At 42.2% G+C, this 23,129-nt stretch overlaps 1 protein-coding gene across 2 annotated transcripts in view; it reads right to left on the bottom strand.

The window, feature by feature from the left end:
* The window catches only part of mxra5a (matrix-remodelling associated 5a), an 83,099-nt gene that overhangs the window by 34,056 nt on the left and 25,914 nt on the right, over positions 1-23,129 (bottom strand). For both annotated transcript variants that reach the window (XM_073044232.1, XM_073044231.1), the window contains exons 2-4: positions 17,073-17,492; positions 9,671-9,800; positions 2,914-3,304 (exon numbers count right to left, since the gene is read on the bottom strand). In XM_073044232.1, the coding sequence (XP_072900333.1) occupies positions 2,914-3,304; positions 9,671-9,800; positions 17,073-17,281 (730 nt within the window). In that variant the 5' untranslated portion in view covers positions 17,282-17,492. The remainder of the gene's footprint in view (positions 1-2,913; positions 3,305-9,670; positions 9,801-17,072; positions 17,493-23,129) is intronic.

Consider the following 23,129-nt stretch of genomic DNA (forward strand, 5'->3'; position numbering starts at 1 on the left):
GATTATGAGTAAGGCATGACAGTGGCTTTATTTGGTTAGGAGTTTAAGGAGATTGGGTTTGTAACCAAAGACTAACAAATTTGTACAGATGTACCATGGAGAAAATTCTGATTGCATCACGGTCTGGTATGGAGGGGCCACTGCACAGGATTGGAAAAAGCTGCAGAGGATTGTCGCTAACTCAGCCAGTTCTAACATGGGCACTAGCCTCCCCACTATTGAGGACATCTTCAAAAGGTGATGCTTCAAAAAAGGCACCATAATACCCCACCACCTTAGATATACTCTCTTTTTATTACTACCATCAGGGAGGAGGTACAGGAGACTGAAGACACACACTCAATGTTTTATTAACAGCTTCTTCCCCTCCACCATCAGATTTCTGAATGGACAATGAACATAACCACGTTATTTTTCTCTCTTTTTGCACAACTTTTTTTTCTCAAACTTAGAGTGCATATCAAACGATTTACCCCCCTTGGAAGTTTTCATGTTTTTGAGGACAGCGTGCTCCAGGCAAATTTACAGCTGTGCCATATTATTTCCATTTTTTGAAGATTGACTTAACTGTACTCCAAGGGGTATTCAGTGACTTGGAAATTTTCTTGTATCCATCTCCTGACTTAAGCTTTTCAATAACCCTTAGCGGAGTTACTTGGAGTGTTCTTTTGTTTTTATGGTGTAGTTTTTGCCAGGATACTGACTCACCAGCAGTTGGACCTTCCAGATACAGGTGTATTTTTACGACAATCAGGTGAAACACCTTGACTGCACACAGGTGAGCTCCATTTAACTAATTACGTGACTTCTAAAACCTATTGGCTGCACCAGTGATGATCTGGTGTTTCATATTAATAGGGGTGAATACTTAATGAAATCAATTATTTTGTGCTTTATATTGGCAAATAACTTAGATCACTTTGAAAAGATCTTTTTCTGTTGATCAGTATCAATAAAAGCCAAATTAAATCCACTGTGATTCAATGTTGTAAAACCATAAAACATAAAAACTTCAGGGAGGGGGGGCAAATACTTTTTATAGGCACTATATATATTTCTTATTGCAATTTATAGTATTTGTATGTATTTCACTATTCTGCTGCGACAAAACAACAAATTTCATGACATATATCAGTGATAAAAACATGGAGAAAAAAATCATTACTGATCTTTATGTTCACCCTGTACATCTGCCTGTGTTCAGACCTTTAAGACACTTGCTGTCATTTGAGACACAAGAGACCACAACAAAATATAATCTACCAGTTGAGCCCAATAGGTCAAGCAGCGTCAGTGGCTGATAAGGAATTGCTGATATTTCAGGTTCAGCCATTACAACTGACCAAGCCACAGCAGTTTTTTGTTTAGAGAAGTCCAAATTTCTGCCATCTTGAGTGAGAAGAATTTGTTCTAACATTACTCGAGCTAAAATTACATGGTAAAAACAGTAAGTGCTGGAAAGACTCAGCTGGACTGGGGGCAGCTGTGGAAAGTGTCAGGTGAAAAACATTTTGTTAGGATTCAGAGCTGAGCTGGGAAGTGGCAAATGAAGTTGAACCAAGAAAAGTGTGAAGTGATTAACTTAGGAATGTCTATTTTGAAGGCAGGATTCTTAGCAAAGTGAAAGAACAGGGGAATTTGGTTTCTATGTCAATAGATCCCTCAAAGTGGCCACAGGAGTTGATAAGGTGGATAAGACAGCCATCATTAGATAGGGACAGAGTTCAAGAGCCAAAAGGTAATATTGCAGCTCTATAAAACCCTGGTTAGACTTGAAATATTGTGTTCAGTTCTGGTCTGACTCATTTAAGGAAGGATACGGAAGCTTTAGAGAGGGTGCAGAGGAGATTTACCTGGATGAGAGAGCAAGACTTCTGAAGACAGGCTGAGCGAGCTTTTCTCTTTGGAGCAAGGAAGGATGAGAGTTGACTTCATAGAGGTGACAAGATGGTAAGAGACATAGATTGAGTGGATAGCCAGAGACTTTTTTCCAGGGAGAAAATGGCTACGGTAATATGAGGGGCATAATTTTAAGGTAATTGGAGGAAAATATAGGGGAGAGATGCCAGAGGTATTTTCTTACACAGTGGTGAGTGCATGGAACATGCTGTTAGGGGTGTTATCCGAGGCAGATACATTAGGGACATTTAGGTTCTTAGATAACACATGGATGACAGAAAAATGAAAGGGCATGTGGGAGGGAAATGTTACATTGATCTTGGAGTAGGTTAAAAGGTTAGCATAACATTGTGGGCTGAAGGGCCTATTAAAATTCCCCTGAAAAGCATCTTTTATTGAAGTCCTCCCCTTCCTTGTGAGAGCCGGTTCTCCACCATCTCAATGAAACAGTTTCTTCTGAATTCTTTACTGGATTTGACTCTGACCCTCTCCTGTTCATGACCCTTGGTTTTCACTCAAATAACAAGTTTTCTCTAAACCTGCTCCATCATGATTAACCCCTCAAGATCATGGGTTAAGGGTGGAAAGGTGAAGTATTTAAGGGGAAAATGAGGGAAAACGGCACTCCGAGAGTGGTGACAATGTGGAACAATTTCCCGGTGGAAGTGATGGACGCAGGATCACCTTCAACACTTGAGAGAAATTTGGATAGGTACATGGATGAGATGGGTATGGAGGGGTATAGCCCAAGTGCAGGTTGATGGGACGAGTCAGAAAAATCAGCATGGAATAGATGGGCTGAAGGGCTTGTTTCGGGGCTCATTAACTCTGTGACTGAATGGCTTTAAGTTTCCTCATAACTTACAAATTACCTTTTCATCTTCTCTTTCTTACAGGGAGATTCTCTCTGCAACCTATCGCAACACACCTGACTGTGGTGCGAGATCAAAATGGACTGTTCCTCAACACAAATAACAATGCAGGACTAGGTTCCTTCAGAAAGTCACTGATTACCTCCAGCCTCTTTGCCCCACTCCAGCAGCCACTGCAAGCTACAGTCACAAGCCCAGGGGTTGTCCTGCAGATAGAGGCTTTCCAGCTGTACCATCTGACTTCGCATTTTCCTGGGCAGTGTACGGATGGAATTATCCGAGAGATAGAGGTGCTTTATTGAAGAGAACATAAAATGTTGCAGAACCGAGAGGGTTACGAAGGTGTTTGGATGGATTTGCTGCAACTGGTTTCCTTCAAGGTGCAGTAGTGTCAGGGAAGTCAGTCCATTGAACGCCCCAGGTTCAATGAATTCAATCTTGTTATGATCCAAGTGCAACCGCAGCAAATTCACCAGTCCCTGAAACGTATATCCTGTAATAGTAGTCACTTTATTGTAGCTCAGTTTAAGTGTCTGGAAGAAATGAATGCAACATTAAGTAACACGATGCAATTCAAAAGGAAAACTAAATCAATTCAGTATGCACAATGACTTCCTCCAAAATGCCCAGGCATTACATTAGCAAACAACACATGCATTATATTCACAGATCATTGACATGATTAGTCTCCTACTTCCCCACAGAGCATTACTGAACTTTATTGGATCGTCTTGGGAGGTTTAAGGAAATGATGGAGATGGAGGAAGGGAAAAATCTTGCGGCATGGGTGTACAGTGAAGTAGAACAGGAGCTAACAGTGAGTTAAAGGACAGTTTATGTGCGCTTGGCAGGGAGGATCTGGGCTTGATTTACCATTGGTGGTTTGTTGCTTGCTGTGAGCTGGCTTGCTCTGCTGAGCATTGTGGACATCCTAAGCTGGCGCAAGAATGCGTGGTGACACTTGCGGCCTGCCCACAACATATCCTTGGGTTTGTTGGCTGTTCACTCAAATGATGCATTTCACTACATGTCTTGATCTACTCGTGATAAATAAACTTGAATCTTTCTCTTTGATCCTAAACTTTGCTCTTGAAAGCTTAACTTGGCAGAATGCAAGATAGTTAGAGTCAGAATCATAATCAGGTTTAATATCACCAGCATATATCATGAAATTTGCTGTTTTGCGACAACAGCACTATGTAATATTTGATAAATAACAAAAAATGATTTATATTAAGTATATATGGTATATGTATATTAAATCATTAAATTAAGGTAAGTTGGGCAAAAACCCCCCAGAAAATAAAACAAAAGGTAGTGAGGTAGTGTTCGTGTGTTTAATGTCCATTCTAAAATTGAATGGCAGAGGAGAAGAAGCTGTTCCTGAGTCATTGGGCGTGTGACTTCATGGTTCTGTACCTCCTTCCTGATGGTAACAATGAGAAGAGGGCATGACCTAGGTGATGGGTGTCCTTGATGATGGAAGCCACTTTTCTGAGGCACTGCTCCTTGAAGATGTCTTGTATATGACATAAGATAGTATCCATGATGGAGCTGATTAATTTTACATCTCTTTGCAGCTTGCTACAATCCTATGCAATAATGTTGATGATATATTTTGTACAAAATCTCTTCACTCACACTGTTAATTTTTTTTTCTTCAGTGTTTTATTTTAAGCTTTTGCTCCTTAAATTGAGAGGAATTCAGCTCCTAGATTACAAAGTTATCCAGAATTGTACTCAATAAACTTCATCATTTATTCAGGACAAGCTGATTATTATGAAATGGTCAATACGTAACTGTGCAAAGAATCTGGGGCCAAACTTTCTGAAGTGTCTCATTTTTCTTATTTTAAATTCCAAAGCTGCACTTACAATGATGAGTGAAGGAGAAAGACAATACAGCATTAAAACTTTCATTGCCAGGAACAGTGCAACAAATGAACCTTTGAACTACAGTATGCCACAATGACCATAATCTTTCTTTGGGAGCTTTGCTGTTGCTTGCATGGTGGATGGTGGGAATGCTGATACTCTCTGCTAGAAGATGTGGGGGGAGGGTTGATGCTGCTTGTGCACAGGAAGGGGTAGGGGCTTTTGGAGTTCTTACATTATTTCTGTTATTTATTCTTAGTGTTTTTTCCGTCTGTTGCAAGGAAGTCTGCCGAGAGTAAGAATTTCAGGATGTATGTCGTATACATTCTCTGATATTAAATGGAACCATTGAACCATTTCCAACATACTTAGTACTGGCTGATTCACAGTGGTAATCTCAGTTTAATCTAATAATGTTTTAACTACTGCGTTTGGTGCATCGTAGATATATAACTGGATAAAGTGTCTAGAAAACCCGGAGTGATGCCCACTTGACTTAATATAGCAGCTCTAGATTCTAAATTAGCTTACTTGGGGAAAAATCTTCTGCATCTAGGTTGTACCAGTAAAGGTGAGCATGGACTTGGAGGGGTGGAGCGAAGTCAAGAAGTCAACTCCTTTGCTTGCACTTTCGGAAACAGCTCTGTTTCTATCTTTGATATCTCCTTTTCCCCTTTCAAGGTTCTTTTTTGACCTGGAGTTACACTCTGGCTTTGGTTCTTTGCAGGAATGAGACCCGCTCTCAGGGCTTCACAACCGGCCACTTTTTGATCTCCCAAGGATGTGGCCTGGAAGGCGAACACGCCTTCAGGGTTCCGGATTTCCGTGGCTCTGGAGACGGGCTGATTCTAGGCCGGTGCCCCTGACTGAAGCGTTGCGGGAGAACGCGGAACATTGGGAGCGGCCGGTTAGCTGCCGGGGGTTGAGTGTCCAGAGAGCTGTGCCTTTCTGGGGCCGACTCTCTGGTTGCAGAGCTCAGAAAAGTGAAGCAACAGACTTCTAACATCGTAAATCAGCGAGTTGTTAGTTATGTCTCCCCCCTCGCTGTGAAACGGGGACACTTCTCTTTCCCTTGTTAAGGAGAGAGAGAGCTTGTGGTTTGTCGAACTACTGGGTGAACGAGTAGTTTTGGGGTACTGTAAGTCTGTATCTTTATTGATGCTTTGCTGCATGCTTGGATGCTCAGTGGAGGGTACTGATGCTGGTGGGGGGTGAGGGGGGGTCGTTGCCTTGTTGCTGCTTGTGTGTTGAGGGGGGAAGCTGGGGGATCTTTGGGGTTCTAGCATTTAACTGTCATTCATTCTCTGGGCACTCCTCTGCTTCCATGGATGGTTGTAAAGAAAAAGAATTTCAGGATGTATGTTGTATACATTTCTCTGACATTAAGTGTACCTACTGAAACCTAATGAAACTGCTGTGGAGACTCGTCCACTAATGTTCTTCAGGAAAGGTCATTTGTCATCTTCAGCCAGCTCTGAATGTGTTAACTGACCCTCTGGAACAGAGGTTCCCAACCTTTTTTATACCATTAACCAAGTGGTCCGTGGATACCAGGTTGGGAACCACTGCTCCGGACGATTCAAAGTACATTTATTATCAAAGTATGAATGTGGTATGCCACCCAGAACAATCTCAGGGATGTATACAGCAGACGTACTTTGATCATAAATGAACTTTGAATATTTGAACCTTTGGAACAAACTGGCAAGTCATTCCAACATCAAGAAGTACATTGCCATTACTCAGGGAAAGGAATGGACAATGTACAGTATTGTGCAAAAGTCTTAGGCACACTGAGTGGTGGGTGCATGGAATGCACTGCCAGCGAAGGTGGTAGAGCCGGATACAATAGGGTCTTTTAAGACTCTTAGATAGGTACATGGAGCTTAGAAAAATAGAGGGCTATGAGGTAGGGAAATTCTAAGTAGTTTCTAGAGTGGGTTACATGGTCGGCACAACATTGTGGGCTGTAGGTGTCTCTGCTCTGTGTTCACATACACAGTATATAGCTATGGTGTCTAAGACCTTTGCACAGTAACATAGTAATTTTATGTATTGCACTGTACTGCTGCCACAAAAATGAATTTCATGACATATGCAAGTGATGATAAACCTGATTCTGATATGGGTCTCTATTGTGGACTGCAAGTGGGGAGGAGTGAGGATAGTACAGTAGTAGTAGAGTACAGTAGTACAGTAGTAGTACAGAGAGTAGTAGAGAGAGTACAGAGAAGATTTACTAGAATGTTAACTGGGTTTCAGCATCTAAGTTACAGAGAGAGGTTGAACAAGTTAGGTCTTTATTCTTTGGAGTGTAGAAGGTTGAGGGGGGACTTGATAGAGGTATTTAAAATTATGATGGGGATAGAGTTGATGTGGATAGGCTTTTTCCATTGAGAGTAGGGGAGATTCAAACAAGAGGACATGGGTTGAGAGTTAGGGGGCAAAAGTTTAAGGGTAACACGAGGGGGAATTTCTTTACTCAGAGAGTGGTAACTGTGTGGAATGAGCTTCCAGTAGAAGTGGTAGAGGCAGGTTTGGTATTGTCATTTAAAGTAAAATTGGATAGGTATATGGACAGGAAGGTTATGGGCTGAGTGAGGGCCAGTGGGACTAAGTGGGAGTAAGCATTCGACACAGACTAGAAGGGCCGAGATGGCCTGTTTCCGTGCTGTAATTGTCATATGGTTATACGGGTGGGAGAGGGGAATCATGATGGGGAAAAGGGGAAGGGAGAGGGGAGGGAGCAGGAAGCACCAGAGAGACATTCTGTGTTGATCAATAAACCAATTGTTTGGAAACAAACAACCTTGACTCATGTCTCGGGGCTGGGTGTGTCTTCACTTGTGCTTGTCCCACACCCCTCCCACCCTTGCCACTCCCAACATCCTTTGCTCCCGTCAGATTTTCAGACTCGTTCTCCACTCCATGTTGACAAATACAGTACTGTGCAAAAGTCTTAGGCACCCTTGCTCTATGTATGTGCCTAAGACTTTTGCACAGTACTGTACGGGCAGCAAATCTCAGGGTCGTATTTAGTGACGTATCTGTACTTTGTTAACAAATTTACTTTGAACATATGCTGCTCTACCAGTTATTTTCACAGCATGTAAATACCAGCTATTTCAGCATGTTGGCATCGTGGTTAATGTAACACAATAACAGCACAGCAACCACCGATCGGGGTTCAATTCCATCTGCTGTCTGGATGTTCTCTCTGTAATCACATGGGTTTTCCCCAGATGCTCCAGTTTCCTAACACATTCCAAGGATGTACGGCCAGGGTTAGTGAGTTGTTGGTGCCAGAAGTGAGGCCACATTTGCAGGGCTGCCTGGCACAATCCTTGCTCATCTGATTTGATGTAAATGGTGCATTTAATTGTGTGTTCTGATGTAAACATGAGAAATAAATCTAATCTTAATCCTCTGAGAGCCATCAACCAAACCGGGGGAAAAGAAAGAGCAAAGAGGAACCTCTGTGATTAAGCAAAAGAGTCACTGTGGAACCACACAATTACAGGTGCTTCAAGGCTTTATAGAAATGGCTTTGAAAATAATGAACTGACACTATTGTTCAAAGGGATGATTCAGTGAATTTCCATATGTGGAGAGTGAGGGTAATTAGGAATATCTGACAGTGCATTCTAATCCACCTGAAAGAGGACGAAATAATAGACCTTTTTTTCCCAGATAAACACTTCTAAACTCAACTTTAAGAAGGATATCGAGGTCCTAGAAAGGTTACAGAGAAAAAAAATTACGAAAGTGATTAGCAGGCTGCGGAATTTCTGCCTCAGGCTAAAGCAGAGAAGTTGGAGTTGTTTTTTTGAGCAGAGAAGGTTGAAAGGAGCTTTGAGAGAGACTGATTTAAATGGGGCAAAGAGAGGGAGACCGTTTCCATTAGCAGATAGCTCAAGGACCACAGAGATAGATTTAACATCCTGGGCAACAGATAAAAGAAGGATGTGAGGAAAAATGTTTTGAATGCAGAACGTAGTTATAGACTCATATATCACCACAGCTCAGAAACAGACCCTTCGGCCTATCTAATCTGTGTCAAATTGTTGTTCTGTCTAGTTCCATTGACTCACACCAAGAACCTATCCCTTCATACCCCTCCCATCCATGTACGTATCCAAATTTCTCTTAAATGTGCAATCAAACCCATATACATGACTTCTGCAGAAATCTTTTCCACACTCTCACCACCCTCTGAGTGAAAACTTCCACCTCAAGTTCCCTTTAAATATTTCAACATTCACTCTTAACCTATGACCTCTAGTTCTAGTTTCACCCAGCCTGAGTTGAAAAACCTGGATGCATTTACAGTATCTATTCCCCTCACAATTCTGTATACCTCTATCAAATCACCCCTCATTCCCTTACACTGCAGGGAATAAAGTCCTAACCTACTCAATCTTTCTCAAAACTCAAGTTCTCAAGTCCCAGCAACAGCTTTGTAAATCTTCTGGAACTGTCAGGACAATGAATAAATGAAGCAATTGAGACCTTCAAAAGGCATGTGAGTGAAAATAATTTATAGTATGATGGAGAGGAAGCGGAAGCAAGCTACTGACAGATGACTCAACTGGGGCTCAGCATAGACCCAATGGGTTTAATGGCCTCCTTTCTCAATGCACCAATATTTTATTTATTTAGAGATACACCACAGAACAGGCCCTTCCAGCCCGAAGAGCCGCACGTCCAGCAACCCATCTATTTAACCCTAGTCTAATCTCAGGACAATTCACAATGACCAATTACCCTACTAATTGGTATACCTTTGAACTGTGGGAGGAAACGGGAGCACCCGATGGAAACTCAGGCAGTTCATGGGGAGAATGTACAAACTCCTCTCAGACTTCTCCAGAATTGAACTCTGAACTCCAGAATGCCCTGAGTTTATGATCCTGTATTCAATATATTTTCAATAAACTTTGTGATATTCACTCTTGTACATGAAAACATAAATGTAGTTTTAAGCAATATATTATATATATTTTAAATAATGTCATAAATATTACCTGCAGTGATTTCAAGTTTTTGAAGACCTTATCCGGAAGACTTTGAATGTCATTCCCGTGAAGCATTAGAAGTTCCAGCCTTTGCAGTCCATTGAATAATTCTTTGTGCACGACCTGTATGTTGTTAAAGCTGTACAAAACAGAAGAACATCGCTATGAAAAAAAGCCAGATTTCATTGAAGTTCACATAGATTCAGCATGTCACCAAAAGTTTTGACAAACTTTTCTAGGTGCACTGGTTGCTGTTGTGTATTTAATAATTCAGTAATATTTTAGTAATCTTGCACATATACATTAGCAGATTAACTATTCTTGATTGTTTAAATAATTTGTTATGAGTTATATGTACAAATACGCAAATTGCATATATACATCATCATGCTACCATGTGATACATGCACACCTTGCTTAAAGTAAACTCAAAGTTAGACCTGCATTTTGGACTCCCATGTCTTCCTTTGAATTAGTTTAATGTTTTAAAGTTACAAAACGTAACAGTTGCATCATAGGCTGTTATGGAAACACCAATGCCCAGGAACAGGGAAGTCTACAGCCCTCCCTATCACTGAACATGTTTGAGTGCTGCCACAAGAAAGCAGCATCCATTATCAAGGACCCTCACCATCCAGGTCAGGCTCTCTTCTCACTACTTCCAACAGGCAGGAGGTACAGGAGCCTCAGGTCTCGCAATACCATGTTCAGGAACAGTTATTGCCCTACAAACATCGGGCTCTTGAACTGGTTGTGGTAAACTATGTGTATACCTGCCTGGACACGCCCCCCTGCTGACTGCTCCTGTGGCTCCTCCCACAGACCCCTGTATAAAGGCGATTGGAGGCACTGCTCCTCCCTCAGTCTCCAAGATGTTGTGGTCACGTTTGCAGCTAATAAAAGCCTATCTTTTGCCTCCCGTCTCCGAGAGTTATTGATGGTGCATCACTGGTGTGGATAACTTCATCTACCATTATTCTGAACTGATTCTATAACCTACAGACTCACTTTCAAAGATTCTCCACAACTCTGTTCTCAGTATTTTTTTGTATTATTTGTCTTCCTTTGCACATTGGTTATTTGTTAGTCTTCGTGTACAGTTTTTCATAAATTCTACTGTATTTCTCTGTTTTCCTGTTTGTGTGCAGTTTTTCATTGATTCTATTCTATTTCTTTGTTCTATGGTAAATGTCAGCAAGAAAATGGATCTCAAGTAGTAAATGGTAATGCAGGCATTCTCGACAATAAATTTTATTTTCACTTTGGCTTGAAATAATGCAATGCATTACGGAGGTCAAAAGCTCTCTGAACATCCTATACCAGACATTTAATTGTTCTTATTTGGATGGATTTATTTCTTTAAAAGATAAAATCTTCCAAAGTTCAAAGTAAATTTATTATCAAAGTACACGTATGTCACCATATACAACCCAGAGATTCATTTTCTTACAGGCTACTCAATAACCATAACAGAATCAATGAACAACTGTCCAACTTGGGCAGTTAACCACTGTGCAAAAGACAGCAAACTGTGCAGTACAAAAAGAAAGAAATAATAATAATAATAATAATAATAATAATAATAATAATAATAATAATAATAATAATAATAATAATAATAATAATAATAAATAGATAGATAGATAAATAAACAAACAAACAAACAAACAAAAATATTGAGAACAAGAGATGAAAAATCCTTGGAAGTGAGTCCATTGCTAGAGCAAACATTTCAATGATGGGGCAAATGAAGTTGAATGAAGTTATCCGCTTAATCTGATTGCTGTTAAACTTCTGGTTCTCGCGGTACATCTGTGCATCAGCTCCTTATCAGCACATTGCAAAGGAATACAGTGATTCATTTTTATAACCCTTTCCCAGTTACATAACAAAATATGGGCAAATGATGCTCTTTTGAAGAGTAGAAGGTCTGGAACATAGAAAGCATACCAGCATTTTCTTAAGCTCAAATAAAGCATTGATGTAAATTATTACGTTATCCTTCATTTCAAACAAAAAAACATCGATCAGAGTCATAGAACACTAAAGCACAGAAGCAGGCCATTTGGCCCATCTAGTCCATGCTAGACTAGTGTTTAGGGCAGCAAAGAATGTCCTCCACCTTTGGTAGTGTTCAGGGCTTCCTTCATCACGTTAATAGCTTCCTCATGGTTTTCAATATTGTCAGTCACGCAAGTCCTGGTTGGAGACTCAAGAATACCGTCGCACTCAGATGTAAAAGGATTTTTCATTGCTGTTTCTGTAATAATTTTGTTTTACCAGTCAGGGTTGTTAGCCCTGAGTTGAACCACTGAACCTGGAGGTCTGGTGAAACAGTCTTAGTCTGTCCTCTAACCTCTGACCAGTGTGGCATGGGTGACCCAACCAAGAACCAAAGCATAAAGCCCTGACTGCAGTCAACATAGCTCTCCGAGTCATTGAGGCACGCAAGCCTCCAACCACAGGAAAGTTGTAGGTCTCTTAGAGGCATTCATGTACCTATCCAAATTTGTCTTAAATTTTGAAATTGAATCTGCATCCACCAATTCCACTTGCAGCTCATTCCACACTCTCATCACACACTGTGTGAAGAACTTCCCCAATTGTCCCCCTTAAGCATTTCATCTTTCATCCTTAACCCATAAACTCTTATTCTAGTCACGCCCAACCTCAGCTGGAAAAACCTGTTTACATTTACCCTATCTATACCTCTCATAATTTCATATACTTCTATTAAATATCCCCTCATTCTCCTATGCTCCAGGAAATAAAGTCCTAACCTATTCAATCTTTCTTCAAGTCCCAGCAACATCCATGTAAATTTTCTCTGCACTCTTTCAATCTTATTGATAGCTTTCCTGTAGGTAGGTGACCAAAACGGCACACAATGCTCCAAGATAGGCCTCACCAACTTCTTACACAGTTTCAACACAACATCCCAACTCCTGTACTCAATAATTTGATTATTCCTTGGAAGTGACACCACTCTGTTCAACTGCATTCCTTAGTGCTCTACCATTCACCTACAAGTCTAACCTTGATTATCCTCCCAAAGTGCAAAAGCTCATGCAGGACTGCTTTAAATCCTGTCTACCATTTTCCCAGCAGGTCCAGATACAGCTGCAAAGTCTGATAGGCTTCTTCACTGTCCACCACATCCCCATTCTTGATGTCATCTGCAAACTAGCTGATCCCGCTTACTACATTATCATCCAGATCGTGAATATAGATGACAAACAATAGCGGACCTAGGACCAATCCCTGTGGCACACGACTAGTCACAGGTCTCCAGTCGGTGAAGCAACCGTCTATTGTTAACCACTCTCCGGCTTCTCCTGTGAAGCCAATGTCTCATCCAATTTACTACCTCGTCCTGAATGCCAAGCAACTGAGCCTTTTGGACCAGCCTGCCGTGCAAGACCTTGTCAAAGGTTTGATTCTCTTGCAGTTCATAGTTTTCAAGTGCCTAATGTCCCTGCTTGCCTATAGCTGCGACGCACCTCTTTTTTTTGTTTTCTTATTAGGGCCTCAATATCTCTCATAAACCAAGGTTCCCCGAACCTGTTATCCCTGCCTTTTAATCTGACTAGAACAAATAAATTCTGTACTCTCAAAATTGGTAAGGACTCCCACCTACCAAGTACGCCACTGGCTGAAAACAGCCTGTCGCAATCCACGCTTGTCAGATCCTTTCTGATCCCATCAAAATTGTCCTTTCTCCAATTCAGAATCTCAGCCTGAGGACCAGACCTATCCTCCTCCATGATTATCTTGAAACCAATGACATTATTTATGATCACTTGATACAAAGTGTTCCCCAACATGAACTTCTGTCACATGCTTGTCTCATTCCCTGATAGGTGATCTGGTATCACATACTCTCTCGTTGGGAATTTGACGAACTGAATAAGGAAGCTTCTGTGAACACAATTGACAAACTCTACCCCATCCAGCCCTTCTACATTATGGGAGAACCAATGAAATATATGGAAAGTTAAAATGACCTGCTATCACAAACTTAGGTTTCTTGCAACAGTCTGTGAATCTTCTCTAAATCCTGCTGACTATTAGGTGGTCTATAATATAATCCCATTGATGTGGTCACCCCTTTCTTATTCCTCAATTCCACCCATACAGCCTCAGTAGATAAGTTCTCCGATCTGTCCTGTCTGAACACCGCTGTAAAATCTTTCAAGTCGAGTCAAGTCACTTTTATTGTAACTGCTTTTATGGTCACTTTTATTGTGACCATAACTGCTGGTACAGTGTATAGTAAAAATGAGACAACGTTTTTCAGGACCATGGTGTTACATGACACAGTACAAAAACTAGACTGAACTACGTAAAAAACAACACGGAGAAAACTACACTAGACTACAGACCTACACAGGACTCCTCACTAGTAATACCACCTCTCCCACTTTAATCCCTTCTGCTCTATCACATCTAAAACAACGGAACACTGAGCAGCCAATCCTGTTCCTCGTGCAACCATGTCTTATAAGTGGCTACAATGTCATAATTCCATGTGCTGATCCATGCCCTAAGCTCTTCCACCTTTCCTACAATACTCCTTGCATGGAATATACATAACTCAGAACATCAGTCCCATCACGCTCAAACTTCCTGACTTTCCATGTAGGCTTACCATCATCTTTCCTCACAACTTCTCCACTATCTGTTCTGGCAGTCTGGTTCTCATTTCCCTGCAACTCTAGTTTAAAACCACCAGCATGCAGCATTAAAAAACCTTCTCGCTAGGATATTAGTCCCCCTCCACTTCAGGAGCAAACCATCCTATCTGTTCAGGACCCAGCTTCCCTGGAATGGAGCCCAATGATCCAAAAATGTGAAACCCTCCCTCCTGCACCATCTTCTTAACCACATGTTAAACTGTATTCACTTCCTAATCGATTTATTCAAGAAGGTTATAATAAATGCCATCTTGTATTTTAAAGTTTTAAAGTTTATTAAAGTTTATGATCTACTTTATATTATGCCCTTCCAATTACCAAATAACACTTAATACTACTCAGCTAATATAAAGCTAAGTACTCACAATTCTATTTCCTAACTACCCTCCTATTTTAACCAATGAACAGCACTGTGCAAAAGGCTTAGGCACCCTAGCTATACAGATGTGCACAGTGCACATTTCCTTGCCAAACAATTAAAAGAATTCTGATGAATAAGATTATAAATGGAATAAAACGAAGGCCAAGCTACTTAGACACCATATGTACATATTCCCTTGGCTTCCTTGATTAAAGCCATAGTGGATTTTTGTTTATCTCTACTGAGAAAGAAGGGAGTTTGTTTATAAGGGAGTCTGCCGAGCCTGGACTTTAAGTTGCAAGCATTTCGTCATCAGTCAAGGTGATATCGTCAGTGCGCAATTGAGAGTTGTTTATATATAAACTCGAGCATTCAGCAGAGGCAATACTTAATTGTGTACTGATGACGTCACCTCAATTGGTGACAAAACGCTGGTGACCTAACCTTCAGGCTCTGTGAACAAGCAGCCATCCCCAGCTACCAACCTTCTCTTTCACTTCAGAGAAGGGAGTGCTTTAGTTTAACAGTTCTGACGAAGGATAACACTGCTGATGGTTGAGTGCCCTGTCAGTACAGTAACAAAAATCATAGTTCAGAGTACAAAAGGTCATAGAAAATTTATGATTAAGGAAACTGGGTTCCGGGTTTCCATTGCTGGTTTGAGGAAAGGTGAGTGAAGTTACCCACACTGATTCAGTTGCCTGATGGTTGTAGCATAATAACTGCACCTGAACCTGGTGGTGTGGGACATTAGGCAATGCCTGCTGTACTTCTGCCCGAAGGCAGCAGTGAAAAAAGAGCATGCCCTGGATGGTGCGGGTACTGGTGGTGCTCAAGTCCCTTGAGGGGGAATTAAACCCATGAAGATTTGACTCAGCGAGCTGTCACCAATAAGCTATAACTAGGGCCAGGAATACAGCACGCATGCAATGTAAGGAGTCATTCATACACGGAGAATTACATTCCCCATCCTGCTTACACATTTTCCAGCCAAATTTGTCTCAATGCTTTCAATTCAATTAAAATTCCACTTCTTGTATATTGTAGCTATGTAAAAATTGTCTTATAGAACATAGAACATTACATCACAAAACTGGCCCTTCTAGATTCTGTAGGACATCTTCAAGGACTGATGCGTCAGAAAGCCAGCATCCATCATTAAGGACCCCCATCACCCAGGACATTCCCTGTTCTCCTGGCTACCATCAGGAAGAAGGTACAGGAGCTTGTAGATGCTCACTCAATGATTCAGGAACAGCTTTTTTTCCCTCTGCCATCAGATTTCTGAATGGTCATTGAACCCATGAACACTATCTCACTATTTTTTTAATTTTTAATTTTGTTCTACTTATTTATTTAAACTGTTTTTATATATGTACTTACCGTCATTCACTATTTTTCTATCATTATGTATTGCTTGGTAGCGCTGCCACTAAGACAATAAATTTCATGCTATATGCCGGTGATATTAAAACTGATTCTGATGCTGGGCTGACCCATTACTCCAACCTCAATCTAATCCTTCCTCCTACATAACCTTCCATATTTTTATCATCCAGTTTCCTGTCCAAGTATTTCTTATATGCCCCTATTGTGTCTGCCTCTACCACCACCTCTGGCAGAGTGTTCAATACACCCACCATTCCTTCTGTAAAAACCTTACCTCTGACAACCCCCTTATACTTTCCTCCAATCACCTTAAAGTTATGTCACCTTGGAAATCTGCCCTGAGAAAAAGTCTCTGGCTGTTAGCTCTATCTATGCCCCTTATCACCTTGTACACTTCTATCAAGTCAACTTCTGTATGCTCCTTACAGAGGTAAGGAGGGATTTTTTTTAGCCAGAGAGTAGTGAATCTCTGGAATGTTCTGCCACAGACTGCAGTGGAGGCCAAGTCCGTGGGTATATTTAAGGCAGAATTTGATCACTTCCTGATCGGTCAGGGCATCAAAGGATATGGCGAGAAGGCAGGTGTATGATGTTGAGTGGGATCCGGGCTCAGCCATGAAGGAATGTTGGAGCAGACTCGATGGGCTGCATGGCCTAATTCTGCTCCTATGTCTTATGGTCTAACATTACCTCATAGCTCTTGAGCTCATTCCCTCCACTGCTAAAGGCTAACACACCATACGTCTTCTTAAGAACCCTATCAACTTGCATGGTGATTTTTAGGGTTCTATGATGTGGACCCCAAGTTCCCACCATTCCTCCATGTTGCTAAGAATTCCACCATTAACCCTGTATTCTACCTTCAAATTCGACCATCCAAAATGAATCACTTCACACACTTCCAGTCTTACAGATTTACAAAAAAAAACCTTGCAGATAATAGAATCATATCTAAATGAATACACACCCAAAATTGATCTTTTCCACCGTCTTTGGTATTCCTGCTGGAACAGCTGTTAGTGATCGGAAAGTACAGTGAACTTCAGTGGAGAAGTAACAGGCACAGGGTTGTGGGCATGAGAGTGCCTGGCTTGAAAATCCCAGAGTTAACATCAGCACCATGGAGAGGGTTACCATGGGAACCATGAGGGGCGATGCCTCGAACACCTTTGCCATACTTCTGTCAGAGGTGGCAAAATTCGAATGATGTGGGTGGCAGAGCGAAGGACAACGCGATGCACTTTAAGCTGGCGACTCGTGGAGGCTCTTCCTTGGGTTTCTTAGAGAGTGTCTTTCTGATGTTACTTTGGCAGTGTTGAACCGTTCATCAGGGAAGATTCACTTTGAAAACGATCATCACAGTATTGCATAAAAATTCTGGCGTGTCCTGTCAGAGAAAAAGAAAAAAAAAATCATAAACACAAGAAATTATGCAGATGCTGGAAATCCAAAATGCTAGAGGAACTCAGCATCTATGGAGAGGAATAAGAAGTCAACGTTTCAGGCTGAGACCCTTTATCAAGACTGGAAAGGAATGGGGAAGAAGGTGGTGGGAGGGGCATGAAGTGAAAAGCAGGGGGGGTTGTTGGTGGAAAAGGTAAAGGACTGAAAAAGAAGGAATCAGATAGGAGAGTAGAGTGAATCACGGGAGAAAGGGAAAGAGGAGGATCACCAGAGAGAGGTAATAGGCATGTGATGAGAAGAGAATAGGTAAGAGGGGAGCTAGAATGGGGAATGGGAAAGAAGAGAGGAGAGGAGGGATGTTCATGCATGCAGTTAGACAAAAAGTCATCTACTGATCAAATACCAGTTCCTGATATTTAGCTTTCTTACGCTTAAGCACCTCCTCAATCCCAAGGATCTTCCATTTCTACCATGACCACCTACTTTGAGGCTTCTGACAGATTCACCATGTCGGACCTCAGGGATGATGATGCAGTGAAGTCAGGGAACTTTCCTTGCTTGCCAAGATCAACGTTCAGTGGCCAGTCAGACGCCGTGGTGAGTAAACCTGCTGGTGATCTGGACTGAGGCTGTGGTTGGTCTCCAGATTTGACAAAGGATATGGGCTTTCCAGATTGGCAGAGGTGCCTACTGTTGTTAATGACCGAGAAGATACTTTCTGCCAGTGCCCTCAGCACTTGGTCATGGCGCTAGCAGTAGCGGCCTTCTCCCAGGGCTTTTCAGCAGCTGCTGAGGATCTGTTCCTGGGTCCCTCTGCCAGGGTAGAGTGGATATGATGGTGCCTCACCTTTGCCTCAAGCAAGAAGGTTCGTTGGACCAGGCAGGACGTCGTACTTGGCCTGGATCGTGAACCTGATGCACTGAGGTTCTGACAACCAAATGTTGGAGCAGGAGATCTTCCACTTCAGAGCACACTCCCACCTTGTCCAAGCTCCCTGCTGCCCCATTCCTACCATCCTGGTGGTATGCACTTCCTCAACTCCTGCTACCACCTCTTCCTGAATGAGTTTGCGCCCGTCCCTGCCTTGGGCTCTGTCGAAGCAGAGTAAAGGGAAGCTACCAAGCCCTATCTGACCAGATGCCACTGTCCCTCCCAGATCCATGTGCCTCAGGTGTGACTCAGCCATCTTTATTGCATCCTTGGCCTTCCATTTCCTGCCTGGCCAGACCTAATGCCTGCTGATGAGACTTTGGGGTCGCTAGAATCTCTGTACAGAATTCTGTTGTACAGGAAACCATGAATCTTCAACTAGATTAAAAGGCCGTGGGCTGAAGGGCCTGTAGTTCCGTGCTGTATTGTTCTAGAGTACAGTGCAAAGGTCTTAGTTACCCTAGCTATATACTGTATATGTGCCTAAGAGCTTTGCACAGTGCTGTAGTGGGCTGGCACAGTGGTTAGCACAACACTTTACAGTACAGGGGACGCAGGTTCAATTCCCACCGCTGCCTGTACTGAGTTTGTACGTTCTCCCTCATCACGGCGTGGGTTTCCTCCGGGTGTTCTGGTTTCCTCCCACAGTACAAAGGCGTACTGGTTGGTAGGTTAATTGGTCAAAGTAAATTGACCCACGATTAGGCCAGGGTCAAATCAGGGGTTGTTGAGCAGCGAGGTTCAATGGGCCAGAAGGGCCTACTCCGCGCTGTATCTCAGTAAATAAGTAGTTATACCATAATCATACTGCAGTGAGGAAGTGGGCATGGATGTGGTGAAGACCTACAAGGACCTGGACAACAGACTTGAGTGGAGCACTGGCACAGAGGTCGTGTACAGGAAGGGCCAGAGCTGCTTCTACTTCCTGAGGAGATTGAGGTCCTTCGGAGTATGCCAGCCTCTCCTTCAAGTGTTCTACTATTGTCATCAGTACAATCTTCTCTTTGGTGGGTTGCTGGGGCAATGGCATCAACATGGGTGATGCCAACAGGCCCAATAAACTGATCAGAAAGTCTGGCTCTGTTATAGGAGTCAAACTGGACACATTAGAGGCTGTGGTAGAACAAAGGGCCCGACTGAAAATTCTGTCAATTCTGGACAATTTTTCTCACCTTCTGCATGCCACCTTGGCTGAACAGAGACGCACTTTTAGTAATAGAGTAAGACAACTGCACTGCTCCAAAGAGTGCTATATATGAGGTCATTCTTACCCTCAGCTATTAGGCTCTATTTTGAGTCAACCTATAGCCAGGGAAGTGATGACCGCCTCCTGTTAGACTGTTCAAGATACCCTATTTTTATTTATTCTTCTTACTTGTCTTCTAATATTGTATGTCTGTGAACTTGTAATGCTACTGTGACCCCATAATTTCCTTAGGGCTCAATAAAGTATCTATCCATCTATCTAATCTGTAAAGAGTGTCGAGGAGATTTATGAAGATGTTCGTGAAGGACTGAGTTATGAAGAAAAGTTGAGCAGGTTGGGAAATTTTTCACTGGAGCATAGGAGCACGTGGAAGTGTATGGGATCACGAGTGGCACAGATAGGGAGAATGTGCACAGTCAATTTTCCCAAGGTTGGGGGATAGGTTTGAGGTGAGAGAGTAAAGACTGCATCGGAACATGAAGGGCAACTTTATCACTCCAGGGTGGTCAGAATATGGAATGAGCTGCCAGAGGAAATAGCCAAGGCGGGTACATTAAAAACATTTAAATTGAGCTTGGACATATACATAGATTGTAAAAGATTAGAGGGATATTGGCCAAATGGGTCTAGCAGAGAATCTTGACAGACTCTCTTGCTTGCTGCTCCCAGAGGAAGTTGCCTGCACTTGACCGGTCTCTCTCTCTCTCTCTCTCACTCACCCTCGCTCACTGCTGCTGGAGGATGGCACCACAATCTTGAGTTTTCAACAAGGTTTAATCAATGTGGTTTTGTGGATTGGTCTCTTTTGTTTATCTTATCTGGTTACTCTTTTTTATTGCTATTTTGTGCGATTTTGATCTGGGCAGACTGGCACAGCGCTAAACTCAACCGAACATTCCTAGACTGTTTCAATGACTCTGTGGTTTGGTGTTTCATGGTTTGTGTTTGTTGTTTGCCTTTTGCTGTTTGTGCATTTTGTTCGTTCTTTTGCGCGTTGGTTGTTTGGTGTTTTCTTTGAACGGGTTCCATGGTGTTTCTTTGTCTCCTGGCTGTCTGTGGGAAGATGAATTCCAGTGTTGCATACGACATGCATACTTTGATAACAAATGTACTTTGAATCTTTGGTCAGCATGGACAGGTTGACATGAAGGGCCCATCGCCATACTGTATGACCTAACGACTCTATAACACCATTATCAGTTCTTACCTCTGACCTGTTGAGCCCCTAGCCCGACAAGAAGCTTTGCAACACTCACAAAATGCTGGAGGAACTCAGCCAGTCGGGCAGCGTCTATGGAAGTGAACAGATAGTCAATGTTTCAGGCCTTTTTCAGGACTGGAAAGGCTGGGAGAAGATGCCAGAATTTTAAAAAATGGGGGAATAAGAAGGAGGGAAGCTAGAAGGTGGTAGGTGAAACCAGGTGGGTAGGAAAAGTAAAGGGTTGGAGAGTGTTATGTATTTAATATTTATGTAATATTGGGGTGTTGTTGTATATATATTGGCTGATCAAGCATTCCTGTTAATATAAGTAATTCATTATGGTTATATGTAAATATACATTAAATGCATACATCACCACTCTACCATGTGATACGTGCGCACCTCTCTTAAAGAAAAACACAAAGTTAGAACTGCATTTTGGTTTCCTTTGGCTTCCTTTGAATTAGTTTAATATTCTTGAAGTTACAAAACATAACAGAGAGGAAGGAATCTGATAGGAGAGGAGAGTGGACCCACGGAGAAATGGAAGGACTCAGGGGGAGGTGATAGACAGGTGAGAACAGGGAAGAGGCCAGGGTGGGGAATAAAAGAGGGGAGGAAAATAATTTTTTTAAAATCGGAAGTAGAAATGTATATTCATGCCATCAGGTCAGAGGCTACCCAGACAGGTGTTGCTCCTGCACCCTTATTGCCCCCTGACACTGGCTGTGCCCTCCCAAGGTGACATTCAGCTCACATTTACCCTCTCCACACTCTTCGCAATGAACTTACCACATCTTCATGTTAAAAGTTAGTCCTGAAAAATTCAGAGGGGAACTGCTCGTTAACAAACTTCTCACGGTTAATACTCCATTAACACAAGTAAGCCTGCTTACGATCTGCCACGAATAACAAATCCCTAAAATATAAACTGCATCCCTTTAATGCTTAGAAAATTCTAGCTGTCCACGCTCCTCTTCCTATAATTCTCTCTACCTCAGGAAAGTAGCCAACATAATCAAGGACTCCACCCACTCAAGACATTTTCTCTTCCTTCAGGCAGAAGATATAAAAGACTGAAAGCATGTGCCACCAGGCCGTAGAACAACTTCTACCCCGTTGTTTTAAGACTACTGATTAGTTCTTGTGGTGAACTACATATACCTGTCTGGACACGCCCCCCCCCCCTGTTGAATGCTCCTGTGGCTCCTCCCACTGACCGTGGCTCCTCCCACAGACCCCGGTATAAAGGCGATTGGAGCCTGGGCCCTGCCTCTCAGTCTCCAGGATGTAGTATGGTAGTCGATTGCTGCTTGTTCTTTCTTCCAGTCAATAAAAGCCGATATCTCGCCTCACGTCTCAGAGAGTTATTGATGGTGCATCAGTTCTCTAGTACATAAGTTCATTTATTTTATTTGGCGATCCAGCACGGAGTAGGTCCGTGTAGCCCTTCGAGCCACATAGTGCCAGCAACATCCAACCACTCTGATTAACCTAATCACGGGACCAATGAACCTAACCAGTACATCTTTGGACTGTGGGAGGAAGCCGGAACACCAGAGGAAAACCACTCATTCTACAGGGAGGATGTACAGAGACTTCTTATGGATACCGTTGGAATTGAACTCTGACCTCCTGAGCCGTAATAGTGTTGTGCTAACCGCTATGCTACCGTCGCACCCATGTCAGATAATATAGACTCTTAACCTAACAATTGACCACGTTGTCTTGCACCATATTGTCTACCTGCATAGTATTTTGTCTGTAGTTGTTACAATTTATTCTGCATTCTGTTTTTGTTTTAACTTCTACCATCTCAACGCACTGTGTAATGACCTGATTTGTATACCAGTCAAGCTTTTCGCTCTACCTTAGTGCTTGTGACAATAATAACCCAGTTCTGATGAAGTTTGGCACACACACACGAAAGAGTGTTTTAACTTTCAAATACTAATGGAAAAACCATCGGCATCACCTTTGTCCTAATGCATTCCACATGCTTTTTTATTGCTTTCGACCAGGTATTGAAACATTGCACATGCCAGGAAGCACAGAGGTGTTCAGTAGCCGAGAAACGATTAAAAAGACACACTTGAGACACATTCTTTTGTTAGCACATTATTTGGTGCAGCAATAGGGAGAACTGAGAGATTAAAGACAGATTAGCTTCATTTGTCACAGGTACATTAAAACTTAGAGTGAAATGCATGTTTGCATCAAATCAAATCAGCGGGGATTGTGCTGGGCAGCCCACAAGTTTCACCACGTTTCTGGCGCCAAC

Source organism: Hemitrygon akajei, chromosome 4 (assembly GCF_048418815.1).
Source record: "Hemitrygon akajei chromosome 4, sHemAka1.3, whole genome shotgun sequence".
Taxonomy (NCBI): Eukaryota; Metazoa; Chordata; class Chondrichthyes; order Myliobatiformes; family Dasyatidae; genus Hemitrygon; species Hemitrygon akajei.